The 14,659-nt window shown below is 35.4% G+C and overlaps 1 protein-coding gene and 1 long non-coding RNA gene across 3 annotated transcripts in view; one reads left to right on the plus strand and one right to left on the minus strand.

Moving 5' to 3' along the window:
• Nucleotides 3,444-9,601, plus strand: LOC104720718. Of its 2 annotated transcripts, XR_002034791.1 has the most exons (4): nucleotides 3,444-3,562; nucleotides 4,081-4,141; nucleotides 4,302-4,536; nucleotides 9,558-9,601. It is a non-coding gene; the product is annotated as an uncharacterized LOC104720718 (long non-coding RNA). The 2 variants fall into 2 exon arrangements; XR_756746.1 differs by lacking the exon at nucleotides 4,081-4,141.
• The window catches only part of LOC109126520 (putative defensin-like protein 169), a 5,332-nt gene continuing 4,936 nt past the window's right edge, over nucleotides 14,264-14,659 (minus strand). Inside the window, exon 2 of the mRNA XM_019230153.1 lies at nucleotides 14,264-14,654. Within this exon, the coding sequence (XP_019085698.1) occupies nucleotides 14,477-14,654 (178 nt within the window). The 3' untranslated portion in view covers nucleotides 14,264-14,476. The remainder of the gene's footprint in view (nucleotides 14,655-14,659) is intronic.

Below are 14,659 nucleotides of genomic sequence, written 5' to 3' on the forward strand. Positions count from 1 at the left end.
CCGCGTCCGCGTCCACGTCCTCGTCCTTGCCAATTATTATAGCTGGATGTAGCAACATTCACTTCTGAAAGTGGAGCTGATCCAGTTGGACGGGTTTGATGATTTATCATCACGAGCTCATTATTTTGTTCAGCAACATGCAAAACTTGCATTAATTCAGAATATCGAGTATACCCTCTTTCTCGATATTGTTGCTGTAGGAGTACATTTGAAGGATGGAAAGTTTGGAATGTTTTCTCGATCATATCATAATCGGAAACTTCTTCTCCGCAGAGAGCCATCCTTGAAGTGATTCCGAACAAAGCGGAATTGTACTCACTTACACTTTTGTAATCCTGAAACCTCAGGTTTAGCCATTCATGTTTGGCTTTTGGTAAGATCACATACTTTTGGTGATCAAACATATCCTTGAGCGCGATCCAAAGATCTGCAGGATTTTTTCTCGTGATGTATTCATATTTTAAATCATCGTGGAGATGATGACGCAAGAACATCATGGTTCTTGCTTTTTCCTCTTCTAAACCCGTTTCTGACGGATCGATGGTTTTGAGAAGCCCATTCCCTTTCAGATAGAATTTTACATCTAATGCCCATGTCATATAATTTTTTCCAGAGATATCAAGGGCGGCGAATTCAAGCTTTGCCAAGTTTGACATGATTACTATATAAATAATAAAACAATTTGTTAAATATAAAATTTTATGAAATAATTTTGTAAAATCTTGTTTTAGCAAAATTTAAACTATAAAACATAATTATAAATTATATAATATATTTATAAATTGAAACAATCAATTTAGGAGGCATAGCCTTCCATATAATTCAAATCTATAGATCTGAACATATGATCAAGGAGGCAGAGCCTACCATAATGATCAAGAATGTAGATCTAAATGATCAAGGAGGCAGAGCCTACCATTAGATCAAGAAGTATGTATAGATTTTTACTCTATAGATTATACATATAGTAACATGCATGTAAAATAATTAAATTCAAACAATTTGAATAAAACTTAAATCTTACCTCAAACGGATGACGGATCGAGAGTTGATTGTGCTGATAACCTGTTGAGAAACCACTATATAATAGTGTATGAGACAAGAGAAAACAAAGAGTAGTAGAAGAGAAGTGTTGTGAACTATGACTACAAAACACTTATAAGTTTTGTGTTTTGTAACACTTTGTAAAGAAAACAAGAACTAACAAAGAGAGAGAGAGGGAGAGAGCAGCCGAGAGAGAGAGAGAGACTTTGAGAGTGTTTTTGATCAAGGAACTTATGTGTGTCATTCTTATTACACAACTCCTATTTATAGTGCATTACAAAAGACATGAGTCACACACTTAGACACTTGGTAATGACAAGTGGAAGTTGGTGTAATATTACAAAGACAAGTGTCCTAACATGTGTCTTGTGATGGATTAATCACAATTCTATTTCATAATAGAAACATATTTTTATATAAAACAACATATAGTCAATAAACATTTTGCCAATTATAATAGATTATATATACATGGTTAATCCAATATTGAATGTACTTATTACTAGTTTTAATTTTTCTCCGCATAAGATGCTGGTTAATTATCCCGAGTCACACATAAATAAATAATATAATTAATATTAGAGGGGAACAATAATAGTTAGAACTTATAACAATAATATTTAGTATGATGTAACATCACAATGTGCGCGTCTAAGGAAGATGGTCGGCCAAGGACGGCCGGGTTCATTGCTCTCACACGCTCCTCTTTTTTTTTTGGCAGTCATAATCCAAAACCTTTTCAAACTTTTATAATATTTCATATTCAGTATCTTTTGTTGTTAAGATTTCAATTTGAGTGTATTATGACTATAACTAAATATACAAATTCCCTTAACCTATATGAAGTTGTAGATAAGTCTTTGTCGTCAAGATAGTTTATGGACAATCATCACAACCATCAATCTTTCTGTTGATCACCAATTTTCCATCTCAAATAAACTGAATATTCCCAACTGTAAAAAATATAATAAAACAAACTGTGATATTTTATTTTTATTTTTACCTTGATATTTCATAATCATATATTTTGATTTCTATAATACAGTTAGTTTTCTAATCAAAAAGCATGGAGTAGACAAATATATATATATATATATATATATATACTTGTGACAAAAAAAAAAACAAACATATACGAGCCAATATGCTCTCATTTTCTTAAAAACCAACTTGAATCACATTTTTTAACAGCTAAAAACAAAAATTTCGGTTTGGATTCATACCAATAGAACGATAACCCTCGATGAATAGATGGTTGTATATCTAGAGACTGAATATAATTAAATATTATAACAGTTAACAAAATATATCAAATTGCAATAAATTTCTCACAAAGATGAGACGTCATTTCTAACAAATTCTCTTTTAACTAATACAAATATAAATAAATTTTGAATACAATGATGAGAAGTTATTAATATATAGATTTCTAAAGATGTGAACATTTGAATAGACACAACTCTTTGTAAAAGATACAACTCTATATTTAACAGACGCAACTTTTTAGAGAGACACAACTGTAAAAATTTGTTACAAAAAAATATAAAATAAAGAAAATTTGAATACAATTATGAGAAGTCACTTATATATAAATTTATAAAGATGTGAACATTTGAATAGACACAACTGTTGTAAGAGACACAACTCTACATTTAACAGACAAAACTTTTTAGAGAGATGCAACCGTTGAAATTTTCTATCAATATATATATATATATATATATATATATAAATATATTACGAAAATGTACGACGAAAAATCGCAACTGTTGTTGGCCATTTTCAGATTGTTATTATTATATTTGAATACAATAATGAGAAGTTATTTATATATAGATCTCTAAAGAAGCGAACATTTGAATAGACACAACTGTTTGTAAAAGACATAACTCTATATTCAACAGACGCAACTTTTTAGAGATACGCAACTGTAAAAAAATTCTATCAAAAATATATAAAATAAAGAAAATTTGAATACAATGATGAGAAGTCACTTATATATAAATTTATAAAAATGCGAATATTTGAATAGATACAACCGTTTGTAAGAGACACAACTCTACATTTAACAGACGTAACTTTATAGAGAGACGCAATCGTTGAAATTTTCTATAGAAAATATAAAATAAAGAAAATTTGAATACAGTGATGAGAAGTCATTTATATAGATGTGAACATTTGAATAGACACAAATGTTTGTAATAGACACAACTCTACGTTTAATAGATGCAACTTTTTAAAGAGATGCAACCATTAAAATTTTCTGTCAAAAAATATATATATATATATATATATACATTTTATAAAAAGGTACGACGAAAAATTGCAACTGTTGGTTGCATTTTTTCAGATTGTTATTATTATATAGATTATCTACTACACGTTTTTTTTGTCCGGATGTCCTTTTGTCGGTGTCGTTTTATTTTTCCTGAAACGATTAAAGTTCTGACAGTGTTTGATGAGATCGTAGTTGGTCTGTTATAGATCTCATAATCTCCGAAATTATAAAGTGACAAAGGTATTTCTTGATCCAAAATTGCCTCTTTGGATTTGGTTTTTAGTCTTTCGTTTTGCTACTATCGAATTTGATGCATGGAATTTTATGTTTTTAAAATCGGGTTTTGGTAATTTGGATCAAATTCGTGGTGATTCCTACATGGGCAACCGTACATTGGAAACTCTGAAATTTTCTGAATCGATATATTTCTTCAGCTATTATGGTTTCCGTTTGAAAGTGTGTTACGAAATTCAAGTATCACAAAATTTCTGTTAATTATTTAGATGTAGTTTCTTTCTGCTTTGATTCATAAATATGAATCATATAAGTATCTTATACCTTTTTTTGTTTCCAGATTTGTTGTAGACGGTTATTCAGATAATGATTTCAGTTTTTGAAATTTTTGCTTAGGTAGGATTGAATATTGGATAACTAATCTAAGTTAATAATCCTAACCAACATTCTTATTACTCCAATTGCGGCCTGTTTTATTTTTTAAAAACTTTTGTAAAATTGACGGAGCTCCTAATAATTTGCAGATTTTCTATGTCGATCCTCATTAACAGAATTCAAATATTGGTTTCAATATTTTTCTATAGGGTAAGATAAGAGAAATTTTATTTTTATTTCTTGTTTAGATTTATTAAGGTCAGTTTCGTTTCAAAAAAAAAAAATATCTTTTCTATGACCAATCTATAGTAACAGTCTTATATTGTTCCTAATGAGTATATATAAAGTAGATTCATATGTCTCTGTTCAGGTTTTCGACCTGAATATCAATGATGGAGTAATGTTGAAATTTTGACGGAGAAGATAAGAATCTATTCCAATATTTCTTATCAATTCAATATGATAATTCTACTATATATATATATATATGATAAAACTTACTTTTTTAATATTTGTTGTGTAGGTTAAATTCAAAATGAACATGTTAATAAAAACGCATCCTCCACAAGACTTTTTCTACACACCAATTCAGTTTGGATAAAGAGGTAAGTTTATGTTGATTACTGATATATTGTATGATGCATGATATGATATTTACAACACTATACCGTTTTCAAATTTTGAACGTATTGAATTTGACATATTGATAATCTAAAATCAAATAGTAATTTGGGTCCAACAAAAATGTTTTTTGAAATCAATCTTAATTTTACGCATATTACCTTTGTCAGTTGGCCACATAATTTTTCTTATTTTTAACTTGCTTAGATATTGAAATTGTCGTTTTAAAATTATGAAGGCAGAAAAAAATTAATTTAAACGTAATACTATGTTTTCAATTTCTGGCAAATGAATACAAAGAAAATATAAAGTTTTTGAAGCAAGAGTAACAATGGTAACTGACAATAAATTATTGAACTCAGTATCCTTCAGCTAACCTTCTTCCAAATTAGCCATCTACAAAAAATATAAATATTCATTTCACGATCCACAAACTCCTTATGGTACAATAGTGTAAAGTTCTAAAATGAATAAGGTATTAACATACTTTCGAAATCCTTGACCTTTGGGCAACTCATGTCTTTATTATTCCAAATTCTGAAACACCTCTTTGAAAACCACATTAGTGGTCTGTCTTTTTATCTTGCCTTATTTATTGACAAATCAAAATCTTCAATCCTTTCTTAGAAGTAATCCTAGATAAAGCAACATATAGCTGACCATGGAAAAACACGGGTTTTGGCAACTATAGTCCCACTTTCTCTAGCGACTAGCCTTGACTTTTTTTTATAGTCATGGCAAATGCAACCGAAAGTGGGAACTGTCTACGACGCATTTTGAAAGGCAACTTCGTATCTGATGGAGTTAGATCAATTTTAGGAATCAAAACAATATCACCTGCTCTATCACATGTGATTACTCTTGCTTCGAGAACATGATTAGCCATTTGTGTTATTTGAAGTCTTGTTCCATCACATAGCCCACCCTTATGGTCGATGTTCCGAAGCAGCATAACCGGAGCTCCAATTTTCAAATGCAAATTATGATGAGGCAACCCAGATATCTTGATATTGTTTAAGAAATCAGGCGTAATCACAGGATTAGAAAGTGAATCTGAATCGGTAGGATCAATGCTATCAGCACTCAAATAAAGTCTCTCCTTAGCTGTCATTAATTAGAATTCACAACTAAGGTAAACACTATCAAAATTTAACAACAGTAGATGATCTAATAACACATAATGAAGTTTTGTAAAAGAACACTTACTTTCTAGCATATCTAGCATATATTGATTGATTGTGTTCACATCATCGTTGGTTGGTGCTAAAATATCTCTTGTTTGAAAGAATTTAGGATCTTCTTTATCTTTCCAAAATACTGGATTGCCATAAATCTCCCTACTAGTTGCTTGTATCAGATTATCTGCTTCTGTAATATGAAATTCATTGGGATTTTATCAAATATGAAAGATGATTAATTTATCAAATTCGCAAGATTAGAATTAAGCTTTATGCGACAAAGGGAATAATCATTGACATTGATAGGAATCGCTAACTGAGAATGTGTTGTCCGACCACCTTCTAACAACAAAGAAGCAATGCCACTGGATGCCACATTGAGTACAATCAGTCCTCTAGATCTAATAGCAGCCGATAGTGTCTTCCACATAAAAGTTTTACCTATTCTTCTGAAAACATAAAAAAAAATACACCCCCACGATTTCCATAAACTGCTGTTGTAATATCATTGTATATACTCCTTTGCTCACCAGTCATCATCTCTAACCATATATCATGCTTTGCTTTCTAATCATCTCAATTATACCTCATCTCATCAACTATCAAGCGGTTAGAATTATCAATACCTTCTCTTGTTGGCTTTGGAAATTTGTCTATTTCCATCAAAGATCCACCATTAAAAAGCATAATTTTCTCTATCTCTTAGAGACTATAATTCTTCATATCATCTTCTTTTAGATTAAGATCTGCATAGTGAAAATATATACGAGAATTAGCAAAACATTGGTGTTTTGGGGAATCATATTATGTGGCTATATAGACACATACAGTTTATAAACTGATGCGAACATACCTAGATTGTTATATTCCTCTTGCTTTTTTTTTTCTCAATCCCTTCTGACAGCAGATCCCACATTTTGTTCCAAACGTGTTCTGGTCTAGACAATGAATGGGAGAGCAGCATCATTGCCAAAATACCATTGACTTGCTTCTATGATACTGTCAATAAAGATTTAATCATCATTTAAAATTCCACGCGCAAAGCAAGCTTTTTTGTAAGAAGGGTAGAGAACACCATTGTAGGTCTTTATGTCATCAAAACATGTAGACCCCTTGACCTGGTTTAGAAGGACTCTTAAACAATATTCAGCTTCTAGCTTCCGAGGGACGTATTTAATTCGACCAAGAGAAAATCCTCTAACCCTCTTTGTGCATATGTGAGGTCTCTAGCACGTTTACCATCTTTACCAACAACATTTTTTCTATTCAAAGTCATCCAAGCCATAAACATTGAATCTTCATTCGCTACTTGATCCAAAACTGTGGTTATTTCATCATTTTCATCAAAATAAGCAGGTTGTTTTCCTTCATGATGGAATGATAGTCTCTGTACTGATGTTGATCGGTACTGTATAGGGAACTTAAAAAACCTCCAAAGAGCCTCTGAAGCTGAGACTTACGTGAAGGAGTTACCAAACAAAAATGATCAAAATACAAATATTTTGCCATTAAATTATCAATAAAAAACATAAGTAGACAATATTTCTACTAACCTGCAGTCAAACCAATCCTTTATTTCATTCTTTTTCTTTTCAGCAGAATCTGCTCCTGTTGTAGAACTGTTTGTAGTCTCAGTTTGAGTCTTATCAACAGGGTCAACAACTACAAAAACACGGTATGGACCTTTGTTCATATATTTGAATAAGTATTTGATAGAACCCGTTTGATTGCACTATTCAACGTTGATGTGATCGCGATAACGAACATATAACTTTGCATTATATGGCACCACATACCTGATGTCTAATTTAATACCACCCTTCTCAATATACCGATTAGAAGCACACCTCCTATAGACATGGTAACCATCACTACCAACTCTGGTGATGTTTTCATATTGTTTCGAGTAAAGCTTAGAGCACTTTCCAGCCACCATACACGGAGAATTTGTATTAGCCGCACCACATGGTCCCTGAATCATACACTCCTTAATAACTTCATAAAGTTCTAGATCTTTATCTTCATCTGGAATTTCAGCAGATATCATCCTATCAATATCGTCAGTTGTAGGTAGTTTGCTTTTTTATCCATGAATAATAAGATGTAAGCATGAGGTAGCCCTCTATTCTGAAATTCAACAGTATACATTGCTACAATTTTAATTTTTTTTTGACTAATTACTATAACGTCGTGATACAATAGGTTCAGAATAGATGATGAAGCATATGGTGATGATGATGATGATGAAGCATATGGTGATGATGATGCGAGTGGCTCGTAGTTAGATATGGCTGAGAGTTAGGGGGAGTCTTGTAGTTTTTCTAGTAGGTTCTTTTAGGGTCTTGCTGATGATGTCTTGTTTTGATGTCTTTTCTTTGGATTCCTAAGTTTGTACTCAACCCTAATGACATCCTTTGCATTTTCTGGATTCTGCTTCTTCGATGATCAGTTCCTTTTGATACCTAACCGACTTATATTTATGCTTCAATGTAGTTTGTGTACTAACACTTATCAGGTATGTCATCGGTTCCTTGAGGTGTCACATTAAAATAAAAAGAGGGAGAATGAAAGCATGAAAACATTGGAATGCTACAAGGCTGGCCTGTAGGGCTCTAGAAGATGGGTTCGCGCGTGTAAGCAGTAACAGATATTGAGTGATGTGGCTGTATTGTAGGAGATCTTTTGATTGAAGCACAAGATATAATCGTATCTACAAAGATGATTTGGACTTATCCTGGGATAGGAAAGTAGGTCATAATACATGTAATAGGAGGTGTCCTATATATTGAGTTACTAGAGCAAACATATTGGTTGACCGTTTGGAGAAATCTGGTAGACTTAAGCGAATAAGCTTTTAAGGTTCTTGGGTTTTTAGCTAGATTAAGAATTGGTCAGTAACAGGTCAAGTTGGCTGTGTGTAAAATTGATTTAACACATTTTGTAAGATTGTTTATGTAACATCCGCAAACCAAATATCGCATTTTTGGTCTCAGTGTCGATTGACACCTTTGGTGTATCGATCGACACCATGTTTTCCGTTTTGGTCGTGTTGGTTTTAATTGCTGTTTGGTTCGGTTTGGTTCAATTAGAAATCCCTAAACCGTGTATTTAAGGTAAAGGACAACCCAAGTCGAGGGTTTCTGTTGTTTGGTCGCCGTTGAGTGAGAAAAAGAGAGAAAAAGGAGAGAAAGCGTTGGAGAGTGTTTCTCTGAGATTTTGGCTTGTTCTTGGTGGTTTTTGGTGAGATTTGTAGCTGTGGAAGGGAGAGTTGTTGCTGGGAACGAAGGAGAAGCTTGTGAAGGTGTTGTTTCCACCGTTTCTCAACCCAATCTTCCTGTAAAAGAGGTGAGCGCTTGACCATGGTTGATCTAAGCATGAGATCTCTTTTGCTTGGCTGTTCTTTGTCTATTTGTGGTGTTTGCTTGCTTGGGTTTGTTGTTTTTGGGTTTCCCATAGGTTCCTAAGGCATTTGGGTGAATTTGGGACGATTTTGAGTTGATTTGAAACGGAGGATCGACGTTCGTGTTCGTGCAGTTCGCGTCTGCAGAAGTAGTGTCGATCGACACCAGTGTGGTGTCGATCGACACCAGTGTGGTGTCGGTCGACACCATGTTGTGTCAGCATTGATCGACACCAACTTAGCGTCGGTCGACACCAGTCTCATCCGAGACTGGTTTTCATGGTTTGATGTATTGTTTTTTTTTGTTTGCTTGCTTAAACTTGAGAGTCTCAGATGCTTGTGTGTATAACCTAGTAGATGGGAGGACGGCCTCACTAAGTATTTATGATAAAACTTACGCATCTCAATTGTTGTTTGTGGTGTGCAGGTAAAGGCAAAGTGTGATCGTGGAATCAAGGCGATGAGAAGGAGGATGTTCTAGAGACTTGATTGATTGTGGTCTAGCTATTGTTAGGTTGCTAGTGTTGAGTTGATAGAACATTGTAGGATGTTGGAACTTGGTTATTTCATTGTTGGTTCTGGATTATTGCATTGTTGGTTATTGGATTGATATTGTTGGAATTCTTATTGGTTTAATGGAATTGTTTTTGTTATCCGCTGTTGTTGATTGTTGCTAGGGAGTTAGTGGGTATGGGACCACTAGTAAATTAATATTATTTATATATATAAAAAGAAGAGTTGTTTCATTTTGGTATTAGAGCCCTTACTGTGTTGAGGACGTTTGATGCGATTTGGGTCATTGTGGACCGTCTGACTAAGTCTGCGCATTTTCTTGCCATCAAGAAAACTGATGGAGCAGCGGTTCTGGCCAAGAAGTACGTGAGGGAGATAGTCAGATTGCATGGTGTGCCTGCTAGTATTGTGTCTGATAGAGATTCCAAGTTCACCTCGGTGTTCTAGAAGGCGTTTCAGGCAGAGATGGGCACAAAGGTGCATATGAGTACAACCTACCATCCTCAGACGGACAGTTAGTCAGAGAGGACGATCCAGATTTTAGAGGATTTACTAAGGATGTGCGTGTTGGATTGGGGTGGTCATTGGGCAGATCATTTGAGCTTGGTAGAGTTTGCTTACAACAACAGCTACCAGGCGAGTATTGGGATGGCCCCTTATGAGGCATTGTATGGGAGGCCGTGTCGTACACCATTATGTTGGACTCAGGTGTGGGAGAGGAGCATATATGGTGCAGATTTTGTTCAGGAGACCTCGGAGAAGATTCGGGTTCTGAGGCTGAACATGAAGGAGGCTCAGGATCGGTAGAAGAGCTATGCTGATAAGAGGAGGAAGGATCTTGAGTTTCAGGTTGGTGATAGAGTGTACCTCAAGATGGCCATGTTGCGGGGTCCGAACAGGTCATTGACAGAGACTAAGTTGAGTCTGAGGTATATAGGTCCGTTCAGAGTAATTGAGCGGGTGGGACTAGTGGCATACCGGCTGGAGTTGCCTGAGGTTATGCGTGCGTTCCACAAGATATTTTATGTGTCGATGCTGAGGAAGTGTTTTCACGAGGGTGATCGGTTGTTGGCTAAGATTCTTGAGGATCTTCAGCCCAACATGACTTTGGAGGCTAGACCGTTGAGGGTGCTCGGGAGGAGAGTCAAGGAACTTCGGAAGAAGAAGATTCCTTTGATGAGAGTCCTGTGGGACTGTGATGGAGTAGAGGAGCAGACTTGGGAGCCCGAGGCGAGGTTGAAGGCAAGGTTTAAGAAATGGTTTGAGAAGCAGGTGGCGACTTGAGCTTGTCTAGCTGGGTTCAAGTTGTAGTCCGTGGCTGGAGCGGGTACGATGGCTGGAGCGGGTACAGAGTATTCCAGCCCATCTCTGTTGATACTTGGTCGTTTAGGCGTGGTTGGTTGTGCGACTAAGTACCAAGATGAGGTGGTGCTCGGGATGCGGGTTGATGGCTTGAATTGTTGTATCTTATTTTCTTATGTATTTTTCGTTGAAGTTGTAACGATTATGACATTGTTTTTGAGATTAATAAGATGAGTATTTTTCTTTATGTTTGACTGTTGTTGTCATGGGAAAAAGAGAAATAGCTCGGGTTTCTATTTTTGGAAAGTTTCCACGTGGAAATGAGGTTTCCAGAGTTAGAAAGTTTCTAAAAAGGGAAAATTTTTGTGGAAAGTGTTGAGGTAGATCTAGTCTGGAGATACTCGATGGCATCAGACTTGTTTGCTCAAGGCCGTGAGGGCCCAACTCGTGTGATACCGATAGCTCGATGGACTTTGTGGCCAGAGAGTGGGAGCGGTATGTTGCTTCGGATGACAATCCGAGAGCGCGCTTTAGGGTGACGACCCAAGAGCGAGATAATTGAGACTCCCTGGATACCGTAGCTGTGAGCCGCGGCTCGGCAGTGAGCCGGTATGTCTCGAGGGTTGCGACCCGAGAGCGGGGGGAGTGTGTGTGAGTGACTTCCTAGATGTCGTAGCTTAAGGCGGTTGGCCCGATAGCGAGCCGGCATGATTCGTTGGTTACAACCACGGATGGGGGAAGCACTGAGTTGTGAGCAAATAGAGTCTTTGATGTGAGTACATTGGCTAGAGGGAGACCTCATGGTTCAGTCGGAGGTGTGCGGGCTGTTGCGACAGTTGCACGGGAAACCTTGGCTGATGGTGTTTAGTCCGGTCGGAGGACGTGCGGGCCGTGTTGACGGTGGCACGGAGGTCCTTGACGGATGGACAGTGTTGCGGGATTTGAGGACGAATCCTTATTGGTCGGGGAGAATTGTAACATCCGCGAACCAAATATCGCATTTTTGGTCTGAGTGTCGATTGACACCCTTGGTGTATCGATCGACACCATGTTTTCCGGTTTGGTCGTGTCGGTTTAATTGCTGTTTCGTTCGGCTTGGTTCAATTAGAAATTCCTAAACCGTGTATTTAAGGTAAAGGACGACCCAAGTTGAGGGTTTCTGTTGTTTGGTCGCCGTTGAGTGAGAAAAAGAGAGAAAAATGAGAGAAAGCGTTGGAGAGTGTTTCTGTGAGATTTTGGCTTGTTCTTGGTGGTTTTTGGTGAGATATATAGCTGTGGAAGGGAGAGTTGTTGTTGGGAACAAAGGAGAAGCTTGTGAAGGTGTTGTTTCCACCGTTTCTCAACCCAATCTTCCTGTAAAAGAGGTGAGTGCTTGACCATGGTTGATCTAAGCATGAGATCTCTTTTGTTTGGCTGTTCTTTGTCTATTTCTAGTGTTTGCTTGCTTGGGTTTGTTGTTATCGGGTTTCCCATAGGTTCCTGAGGCATTTGGGTGAGTTTGGGACGGTTTCGAGTTTATCTGAAATGGAGGATCGACGTTCGTGTTCGTGCAGTTCTCGTCTGCAGAAGCTGTGTCGATCGGTTGACACCGACTTAGCGTCGGTCGACACCAGTCTCATCCGAGACTTGTTTTCCTTGTTTGATGTATTGTTTGTGTTTTGTTTGCTTGCTTAAATTTGAGAGTCTCAGATGCTTGTGTGTATAACCTAGTAGATGGGAGGACAGCCTCACTAAGTATCTATGATAATACTTACGCATCTCAATTGTTGTTTGTGGTGTGCAGGTAAAGGCAAAGTATGATCGTGGAATCAAGGCGATGAGGAGGAGGATGTTCTAGAGACTTGATTGATTGTAGTCTAGCTATTGTTAGGTTGCTAGTGTTGAGTTGATAGAACATTGTAGGATGTTAGAACTTGGTTATTTCATTGTTGGTTCTGGATTATTGCATTGTTGGTTATTGGATTGATATTGTTGGAATTCTTATTGGTTTAATGGAATTGTTTTTGTTATCCGCTGTTGTTGATTGTTGCTAGGGCGTTAGTGGGTATGGGACCACTAGTGAATTAATATTATTTATATATATATATATATATATATATATAAAGAAGGGTTGTTTCAGTTTAAGTGATTCTTAATAAGAGAAGTAGTTCTTTTCATTACTGCCTACATCTTGTTTTTACAGATTCGATATATTTCGCAATCATCGTTTTATTGCAGATGTTCATGTCGTTTGATGCTTCTGGATTTGATACCCACCAGAGCAGTTCAATTCATTTGCCAAAAATTTATAAAAATTTCCTGCTCTAAGTTAGGTCGGGATTAAAAATAATACAAATCGATAAAATAAGAAAATAATATGTTTTTAGAAATCCTATGTAAAATTATGATCTCATCAATATCATAAATTAATAATGATATAAATTACATATATATAATTTAGTGGAACATACTCTATTGTTGTTTGCCTATTTTTGAATTTGCATACTTATTGAAACTCATTTTAAATTTTTCTCATTACATCAAATTTTTTCGGTGTTGTCTTCTCAAATCGCATCTAAAAATTGTGGAGAGTCCTAAACGCGATAATTGTTTTTTTACATGTAATTGGTTCAAAAGGTACCACAATATCTTCTTCGACTTCATCATCATCATGAAAAATAATAGCAGCAATTTCTTATGAACTTCTGAACATCTATCATTTTTCTTTTTGTCAACCATTGGGCCACTACTGGCCGGCCCATTAGCCAAATCCCTATATTCGTAGGAAGCAGGATTTGATCCTGGTGTGATGGTGCCTTCTACGATTGGACTTACCACTGGCCACTACACTAAGAACATCTATCATTTTTACATGTATAATCTAGTAAACTAATGACATTTGTCCTATTACAATAGCCAAGATTTATAAATTAAAACAATTATATAAAAATGTGAATTAAAACAAAAGTATCTTATTTTCTAATAGAAATTTTTCAAAACTATAACACCACTAAAAACCTATATAAATTAATAAAATTTCATTTCTCCGACATTATTAATTTATAGAGGCTTACTTTATATCATTTAAAACCGGGTAATTCTCACAAATAACACAAAAGTAATTTTTTTGTAGCATATTAATAAATTATGTTTCCAAATTTAGCATATCATTTCACATGGGATTAAAATTTAAAGCCATTAATTATGTCACTTGTATAAATGGCTCTTAATTTTAGGTAGATATCTACTAATGACTATACAAACGAATACTACTTTTTAGAACAACTTTAAATAAGAGAGATATTTTTATTCCAATAAAAAATAATATTAAACGTCGAAATAACAAATTAGACAACGAGTTTTTCAGTTTTTTTTCCCTCTATAACACACGGAAATTACCAGATCTTAAACTATATCAAAATTTGGTAATAACACTAATACAAATTATTATACTATGAAATCGACAATTATATGCTTATTTTATTATAAGAGGCGTCAAAACAAAAAAAAACAAAAAGAAAAAATGATTTTTATTTGTAACATGCATTAAAACTATCGACAACGATAAGTGCAAAAGCAAGTATTACTAGTTGTGCAAGTACCCACTGCTTTCCCTCCTTTAAACTTAAAATTATGATGCTCTCGACACCTGACCAAACAACGGTCTTGGTTACACCGCCCGGGTTTTTGGTCAGGTAAAGGCCTAGCACACCACCCCTCTGTTGGGTGTCTTTC

This window comes from Camelina sativa, chromosome 2, assembly GCF_000633955.1.
Source record: "Camelina sativa cultivar DH55 chromosome 2, Cs, whole genome shotgun sequence".
NCBI lineage: Eukaryota > Viridiplantae > Streptophyta > Magnoliopsida > Brassicales > Brassicaceae > Camelina > Camelina sativa.